This window comes from Mastomys coucha, unplaced genomic scaffold (assembly GCF_008632895.1).
Source record: "Mastomys coucha isolate ucsf_1 unplaced genomic scaffold, UCSF_Mcou_1 pScaffold5, whole genome shotgun sequence".
NCBI classification, from domain to species: Eukaryota; Metazoa; Chordata; class Mammalia; order Rodentia; family Muridae; genus Mastomys; species Mastomys coucha.
Genome location: NW_022196911.1, coordinates 17,889,047 through 17,898,651, shown reverse-complemented (window position 1 = coordinate 17,898,651; position 9,605 = coordinate 17,889,047). Strand labels below are relative to the sequence as shown.

Below are 9,605 nucleotides of genomic sequence, written 5' to 3'. Positions count from 1 at the left end.
TGAATGGAAGGCAGTGGTTGGCATGAGGTGTGATGACAACTTCCTCCCAGAGAGCCTGTCAGGAGTTTAGAGTGTTGTATGAGACTTAGATAATATTTACTACACTGGAATTTGTGGAATGTGCTCTGTATCAGTTATCTTGTCTATTCTACTCAAATAAAAATTATATTTGTAACTCTTTATTTCTTTAGTGATCTGTTTTATTTTTTAATTTATTTTTTACACACCATCTTCCATTCCCCACACCACATCCACCCTTTGGCTGTTCCACATCCCACACCTCTTCCCCACCCCACCCCATCTCCACGTTTATGAAACCACCCCCAGCCCACCTGACCTCTAAACACCCTGGGACCTCCAGTCTCTTGAGGCTTAGGTGCATCTTCTGTGAATGAACACAGATAAGGAAGTCTTCTACTGTATGTGTGTTGGGGTCCTCATGTCAGCTGGTGTATGCTATCTGTTTGGTGATCCACTGTTTAAGAGATCTCGGGGTCCAGATTAATTGAGATTCCTGGCCCTCTTACAAGATCACCCTCTCCTCAGCTTCTTTCAGCTTTTCCTAATTCTACAACAGGAGTCAGCTGCTTCTGTCCATTGGTTGGGTGAAAATATCTGCATCTGACTCTTTCAGCTGCTTGTTGGGACTTTCAGAGGGCAGTCAATAATCCACAACCTAAGTAATAGTGTCAAGGTTTGGGGCCTCCCCTTGAGCTGAATCCCACTTTGGGCCTGTCTCTGGACCTTCTTTTCCTCAGGCTCCTCTCCATTTCCATCCCTGTAATTCTTTAAGACAAGAAAAATTATGGGTCGGAGATATGACTGTGGGTGGCATCCTCATCCTTCACTTGATGTCCTGTCCTCCTGCTACATGTGGGCTCTATAGGTTCTTCTCCCTACTGACAGGTGTTTCATCTAAGGTCCCTTCTTTTGAATCCTGGCAGTCTCTTACCACCCAGGACTCGGGTCCGTTATGGAGGGCCTCCCAACCAGCTCTTTCCTGGGGTTGCCTGCTTACATTCTTTATGTTGGCCCTTAGGGCTTCAGTCCTTTTCCCTTACCCAATTCCAGATCAGCTTACCCTCTAGGACCCACTCCCCACCACCAGATCCACTTTCTCTCCCATGCCTCTCTCTCCCTCCCCACTTATAATTGCTTTGTAATTCTTATACCTCTGAATTCACAGGTAAAGTGACTAAGCCTTGTGAACAATGCTAACATCCTGCCACCACTTTAATTGATTTGAAACACTGACACACTTTCTCATCTACCCCACCAACACCAGTAGTACAGCCTGCAAGCCATGAATAGTTTTCTTGTTTGTGTGGTTTGCTTTGTTTTACTTTGAGTTTTGCCTGAACAGCAACAAAAGAATAAAACATGATGGGTGAAGTGATGTGAAATCCAAATGCTGTGTTTTTAAATGATACACTATTGCCATATTTTCTATGTACTCATACTATAAACCTGAGCTGAGGACCCTGAAGCCTGCCAGGTATTAAATATTAACATTCTCACCCTTGATAGAAAATGCACAACCCTGGTTAAATGGATTATCTTGTCACCCAACTAGTGACCTGCCCTGGCCCGGTTCTAACTGAGAATCTGCATAGTTCCCAGGGACAGTTGCTAGTCGTCTATTTCCTGACAGTAATGATTTGGTATTTCAAGCAGGGATACCCCCCAACACCACAGATCCGAGTCCCACTTCTCTTGGGTTTGCATAAATTGTGCAACAGGGCCACACAGAGCAGAAGTCCACAGAGCAGAAGTTCCACATTTTCTTCACCCTCTAAATTGTACCTTAAACACGCATGCCTCAGGACTTTTACACTTGCTGTGTGGTAACCATGGACTATTGGTCAGGAAATATCAGAGCTTCAGTAATAAGGGTGTTGGAGCCACTTTCCCATCAAACTATCTTCAAGAAAAACAATCAGAATTCAAACAACCTGACAGTTCAGCAGTTACTCTCTATTGATTCTCTTTCTTCTTTTCTCTTGGGATATGAATCTTTCGCAAGGTAAAAACTGATAACCCTTACCATATTTCTGTGAGTTCCTTTTGAGTTTGCATAACTTCACTGGAGTAAGATCACTGATTCAAGAAGTTGGGTGTGACATTCATTCTTTTCTTTTGTTCTCTATGTCCTATCTCAGGTATATAGGCATCTTTTGATATCACTCACAAAAAGTATCACACACAACATCTCCCTTTCTTGGGAAATTTCTCAAAGATTCTTGTTATAAATGATCACAAAGATGAGCTAACAGAAGTATGTACTATTGCGTGATGGATCACAGAGACTGTGGCTAAGTGTAGAATTGAAAGCTACTGTGTGTCATCTTATGACTGTTCAGACAGAAAACACAAAAACAGAAGTCATTCAAAGATCTAGAAAGAAAAACTGTTCAAAAAAGAAGATTATGCTGTTAGTAATGACAAAATTATAGAAAGTCATAATACAGGGAGAAGGAGTGAGAGAAAATACTTTAGTGGACTGCTTATCTGTAGGTGGGAACATTTTTTAATTTAGAACAAAGACCACTAAACCAACAGAGAATAAGTTCACGGGGATGGGAAGTGGGTATTTTAGGAGTGGATACAAGGAGCTAATGGTCAGCTCTATCCCCCTTCAGTCCTTGATCTGTGATTACTCCATATAGGCAGTATCACAAGGTAGATGCATACACAACATCTCAATGGACTTTTTTCTGAACCAGAAAAGTACTAACATCTATGTGATGCCATTATCTCATTCTCCAGTAGGCCAAGCCACCTAACTCATGATGATGAAATGTATGCCTGTCCAATAATTTCCAGTGTGGGCCCTTAAACACATTTTATTTGCTGTAATGAACTGCTTAACAAGAAGGATAGCAAATAAAATGAAACAAAGTAATCACTTGGTGAGCATTGGTATGAATTTTGAGAAGGTTCCTATTAGAGCCAGGAGGAGTAGAGGTAAAGATGACTGGACTGTTGTTGCTGAATCAGAGGCTATCCTTCCTCTCTGTCTCAATATATCTCAAAATATTTTTCTACCAAGCACACACTGGTTCAGGAGTATTAGTTCACCTGATAAAGAATGTGTAGTGGGGATAACACTAGAGTAGAGTGGAAATGGAAGGAGACATTTTTTCTTAATTATTAATTCTACCAACTTCTGAGATGCTGCTCAATCAGAACAAAATGCTAACATTGAATTTGCAGCCACCTGCTGCCCTAAGTCAAAAGTGGGGTATACAGGGCTTTGCACAAAAGTCTTGAAACAGCAGGCTTTCTCTGTGAGGTTACATGACTTGTTGAACTTCAGTCCAGACTCTTTTCAGGGACAACTACACCATATGCTTTTGAATAGTTCCACCTCCTATGGAGTGTAGATTATATTCTTCTTGAATGTAGTGTTTGTTAAACAGCTCACAGAAGATTCTAGATGCAGATAAAGAATGTCAATATGAATGGAGCTAGTCTGTGTGTGAATGGAGGCATACTTTGTGTTCCTCCAGCAGATGTCATATGTGCAGTCATTGTTTTTGTTGAGACAGTCTTGGTGAACTAAATCTGACATAAAATTCTCAAGATAACTGACATTTGAAGGGATTCTCCTGACTCTATCCACTGACTTCTGAGTTAGTAGTAATTTTCACTATCTGATTTGGCTCCTGACATGTCATATTCCCAGCCACCCACCCAAAAGTTCTTTGAATTCATTAATGAAACACACACGAAGACACACACACACACACACACACACACACACAAACACACACACACACATCAGTTAATTTTAGATATGCCACAACTAGCTCAAATGCTGCACAGCAAAACCTCCACTCCTGTACTCCTAAGACTCCTAAGCCTTCCCCTGCTATTCTAACCCAATGAAAGAAGGGGCCTGTTACCTGAACTCTTACATGAAAGGTTGACTTTCTCTCCTGCAGCTCTTATGTCCCATCATTTTCCCCTGAGTCATTGTGAATACTTGCTTTCTTCCTCTCTACCAGAATCTTACCAGAGTAAATAGAAAAGACCATCTTCAGTCTACCAGTTCAGCCATTCACCATTCGCTGTTTATTGATCAATCATTAAGGATAAGTAAGTTTAGATTTGGAGAATATGTTTCCCAAGTTGGAAAGCTGAATTAATTCGAAGTATTACAACTGTTACCCAACACCCAGAAAATTATAGGCTGGTTTTATACAGTAGTAATAATTGAACCAAGGATGTCATTCATGTTGAGCAAGCAGACTCCTCACTAATGGCTGAAAAAGTTTAAGAGAGGAAAGGAAAATGGCCTTCTCCGTGATTGTGTTTTCCTTGCAGCATCTGTTGTACATCAGCCTTTGAGAAACCATCACTGTGGTGCTGCAAGAGACAAAAGAGCTAGGTGTGATGAATCTCTGGATAGGCTTTCTTTAAAAAGACTTAATGCTTGTCTTGAGATGGTTGGAATGACAAGCCAACCCCACATATAACTTCTGAAGAGATAGGTGTTTCCTGGCTTTATCAATCACATTCTTTTTTGCACCTCCATTTAGGAGTTCAGCAGAGGGTATTAAAGAGGCGGGGGAGACATTTCTAAGGTGTCTTCATGATTTCACAGACCTGAGCTGCCGAACTGACTTATTTTCTTGCTGTGTACCTGGACAACCAGAAGATGGCGCACAATATCTAATAAGTTGCTTTTCATCGACTTGCAAAACAAAAGACTCTGGAGCCAGCCATGCCAGAGGCTTTGGTTTTCTGTGCTTTACGTCTCCATCTCCTCCTATTTTCAAGTAGAACTTCTGCTTCAGCATTAGTGCATTCTCTTTCTTAAAATATCCTGAATTCAGAAAAGAGGAAGGATAAAAAACTCAAGTTTAAAGTAACTACCTTTTAAAAATACTTATACATAAGCATTCCACTCACTGTCCTGAATCCAAAGGACTCCATAGCCTAATATATACCTGTTTATCTATGCTTAATGATGCTGTATTCACAGTAGCAAGTAAAAGGATTCATTTCATCTTTACACAACAAAAATTAATTTTAAGAAGGGGCTACAGATTTGAAAAAGAACAAGGAGTGTATGAAATGTTTTGAATACAGGAAGGTGAAGAAGTAAATGATACAATCAATTACAATACAATACAATACAATACAAATGTTACAATCTCAAACAATAGAGAGAAGAAAATTTGGGGAAGGGACATGTGGAAAGACTGAAGTGGTAGAGAGTGCATGCGCGCGCATACACGCACACACACACACTGGTTAAATAAAATTTTCTGGGCTGGTGAGATGGCTCAGCGGGTAAGAGCACTGACTGCTCTTCCGAAGGTCCCGAGTTCAATTCCCAGCAACCACATAGTGGCTCGGAACCATCCGTAATAAGATCTGACGCCCTCTTCTGGTGCGTCTGAAGACAACTGTAGTGAATTATGCCGGTGCAAGCAGGGCCGGAGCAAGCAGGGCTGGCAGAGATCCTGAGTTCAATTTCCAGCAGCCACACACATGATAGCTCACGGCCATCTGTACAGCTACAATGTAATCATACACATAAAATAAATAAAAAAATAAATAAATAAAAAAATAAATAAATAAAATTATCTAATTTTCCTTGTTATTAATGCTTCCTCACTATCAAAACAGATACTTGAAACTTCCTTATTTTTTGAGATTATGGAGGTCTTTACTACAGCAGTTCCATTACTCTGAATTACAGTATTTCCTATTAGTTAAGAAATAGTAGAAAGTCCCGTCTCTCAGCCTTGGTTTTAGCATCTGTTACTAAAGTAATGACTGGGGGGATCGCGTTTAGCAGTGGGTAACATAAGCAATTTCTCTATGCTCATTTTAGACTAAGACAAAGACAAACCCAGTGCTTGACTGTAACTTTGGAGTGCCAATGAGTTTATTGAGCAGCTTCACAAATCACAGGTGATGAATTGCATACACGATTACAGTCACTCTTTCCCCAACCAACCTCATCTAAAAAGCTTCCTCAGCAGGGCTGAGGAATCCCCTGGGCTGCACAGATAGAGCCCATGTTCTACTTCTCCTTGGACTCTGTATATTCTAGGCTGTTCCCTGGGTCATTTGAAGAGGCGCCACACAGTAGGGAACACTGGATCCTCAAATGAGAATCATATACCTTACTTTGTCCTTTTAGGAAGGGTATGAACTACCAACAAACCCAGCTGGAATATTCCTATGTAAGAAGGAGATGCTAAACTCTCCAAGATGCCAGTTGCTTGTCTCAGAGGAACATCACTAGTGCCAAGGTTCTAAGTGATGTATATTGTGTCTAGATAAACATGAAGACATGTTTGAATATTTACTACCACTGATTTCTTTATTCCTTTATCTTGTCTATGTTATAGTCTCATTTATTTTGGATTTTAAAATTATATACATGTGTATATTGATTGCTTTTCTCCAGTTCAAACACATTTACCTCCCTTTCTCAATTAATCTCACTCCTGTTCATCTCCTTTGTCTGCCTAGACAGGCTTACTTAAATACATACACACATATACAATGCACACACACACACTACACATACCATACATATACATGCACAAAAACAATCAATACACATACCATACACATACACACGAAACACAAACATCACACACAAACACACACCAAACACACACACCAAGCAACACATACACACACACACACAAATACACACAAATATATACATATGATTCTGTGTTTCTATATAGAATTTAAGAACCATAATTGAAAGTTGACATATAATAGGTGTGCCTCACTTAATTTATTTAATGTAACTATCTCCAGTTATATGTATTTCATGGCAGACCACAGCACTTTGCTTTGAGGACTGGACTTGAATTAGTCTCTCCTGCTCCTGCCAGCCAAATGCTATGATTATAGGCATGTCCACCAAAAAGTTACCTGCTAATGATGAAATAATTTTTAATGTTTTATTTTATATTTAGTTTTGTGTGTGTGTGTGTGTGTGTGTGTACAGACAGTATATGCATATGAGTATAAATGCTTACTGAGGCCAGTGCCATTGAGTCCTCTAGACACAGAATTACTAGCAATTGTAATTTGGATGCTGTGGGTAGTTGAAACTAAACCCAGGTACACTACTAAAGCAGAAATTTTTATTAACCATTGAGCCATCTTCTCAGCATCTGAAACAGAATGATGTAACTTTAATATTTGTTATTTTGTATAAACCTTGCAAAAATGTATTATTACTCTTTCCCTTTCTTCTAATACTTTGATACATTAACTTTAGTCTTATTCATGATATAGGCTTAGTTTTAAAAAGCACCCAAAAGAACAGCAATATTAACTTTGACTTTTATTTCATTTCCCAGATTCAGGAGACACAAAAGTATTTTTTTTTTTCAGATTAAAAATGCTGTAGGGCACAGCATAAGGTAAGTCAACAGTGGAATGGGACTGAGTTGGGATAAAAAGCATCCCTCATCTCAATCTTCATATTGCCTTCATCTCAGTGTCTGCAGGAGGGAAAGCAGAATTGGTATCTGTGTCACTGGTTTGGCCAGAGTCCTCACTCAGGGCTCTCTCAAGACTGGAAGGCAGGGAATGAATCAGTCTCTCTCTGAAGTCTTGGCCCATGAAAACATACAACATTGGATTGAGGCAACTATTGAAGTAGGCCAATGAGCTGGTTGGGTTAACAAACATAGCAAGAATTTTATTAGGACCACTAAACACTGCCTCTTTGAACCAGATTGTGCCTAAAAGAGCCACCAGTTGAAAGGGAAACCAACATATAAAGAAGGTAGCCACAACGGCTGTAAGGACTCGTAACGGACGGCTGGAATTAACAAGGGTTCTTCTGTGGATCTTGACAACAATGAGTCCATAGCAAATGGCAACAATGGACATGGGCATGCTGAAGCCAATAATGAACCTGATGATCCCTCTAGTTGTTTCAAAAGTGATAGCTGCATTCAATCTTTCTTCATCAGTTTTAGCCCAACGTCCAAAGTTGAATGTACAGTATACATCCCCTCCAGGAATTCTAACAGTCGTCAAGAAAATAAAAATGGGCAAAGTGAGAATCAGAGCAAAAATCCAAGGCCCAACAATCACCTTCCTAGCCAGGCTCACAGTACGGTGGTTCTGAGCCCAGACTGGATGCAGGACACAAATACAGCGGTCCAAGGCAATGACAGCAATCAGGAAGACACTTCCAAATAGGTTTACATCCACCACAATGTGAACTAATTTACACAGGAACCAGCCAAAAGGCCATTTTTCTTTCATCGCCATTTGCACAAGGAGGAATGGTAGAGTCGCTGTGAAAGAGAAGTCAGCCAAAGCTAGATTCAGATAATAGGTAGTGGTGACAGTGTGTGCCATCCGAAATCCAGCTACCCAGATCACTAGTCCATTGCCCAACACACCAAGGAAAAAAGTGATGGAAACAACCACCATTGAGAGAATCCATAGAAGTCTGGAGATGGTAGAATCATAGACCACCAATTCTGATTCATTCAGATCGATGGAGAAGTTGGTTTCCATTTCGTATGCACCTGAAATTTTTCAAAAACAACCATTTCTCAAATATTTGGCTCCTTCTGACATAACACTTATTTAGAATGTATACCACCTGCCACTACAGAAGAGTCATTTTACCCGTAATATTTCAAAACTAGTATTTTACTGGATGCCTTTCTGCAGCAGAACAACTTTCCATATTTGTCACATTCTTTAAACTATTCTTAATTTTAAGTTAATTACTAAAGAAAATAATAATGCCCCATGTGTCAATAGTGATACTGAACTTAGGGTAAAGAGACAGCAAAATATGAGAGAAAGGAGTTTAGCACTTGAAGGAAATCAATGGACTTGTAGACCATCCTACAGTGAAGGTTTTTCATCATATCTCATCTTCACAAGTGAAAAATTCAGTGGGGAGATGTCAAAAGCTTAATCAGAAAGTTTGTATAGCAAAGCAATGAATTGTACACTCCAGAGAGAAAGAGTAAAAGAACCAGAGAGAAAGACAAACAGACACAGAGATAGACAAGAGATACTCAATGTGATGACCCATAACATGAGTAGCAGCCCTATGGACTCTGCATTGTGGTTTCAATGGCATTTTTGTGAAGATTTATGAGGTGAGTAGTGTATATACGGAAAGAAGGTGACCCTTTATGGTTTAAACTTGTGGGAGACCAAATGCTGTTTTTGAGTATTGATCTTCTTAAAATTTTACAAAGAGGTTATAACCACCACAGTTCAAAGGATAATATAACAAAACTAATGGGCCAAGCAGACACTTTGTTAATGCATAAGTCTGATTTCTAGTGATGCTTGTTGATGTCTTGGTTTCTTATACAATACAAAGAGAATGTTCAAGCATGAAGGAACATTCTAGACAAAGCTGGATTCAGGAGCAGGTACGTACCATCTCTATACTCAATCCAGTGCCTGATGGAGGTGAAGTTTCTAGCACCTTGGTATACAAAGAGTATCCATGACTGCACAGTTCACAGTTATGTCTGTTAGAGGGTAAATTTCAATGGAGTTTATGGACTTCTGAAAGACCATGCACTCTGTAAATAATGTGCTTGGAATTTTGAGTGTCCTATATAAAAATTCTA

General features: G+C 39.7%; 1 protein-coding gene across 1 annotated transcript in view; it reads right to left on the bottom strand.

Annotated features, from left to right (window-relative positions):
• Positions 1–7,317: 7,317 nt before the first annotated feature.
• LOC116077489 (formyl peptide receptor 2) overlaps positions 7,318–9,605 on the bottom strand; it is a 5,686-nt gene continuing 3,398 nt past the window's right edge. Inside the window, exon 2 of the mRNA XM_031352058.1 lies at positions 7,318–8,531. Within this exon, the coding sequence (XP_031207918.1) occupies positions 7,465–8,531 (1,067 nt within the window). The 3' untranslated portion in view covers positions 7,318–7,464. The remainder of the gene's footprint in view (positions 8,532–9,605) is intronic.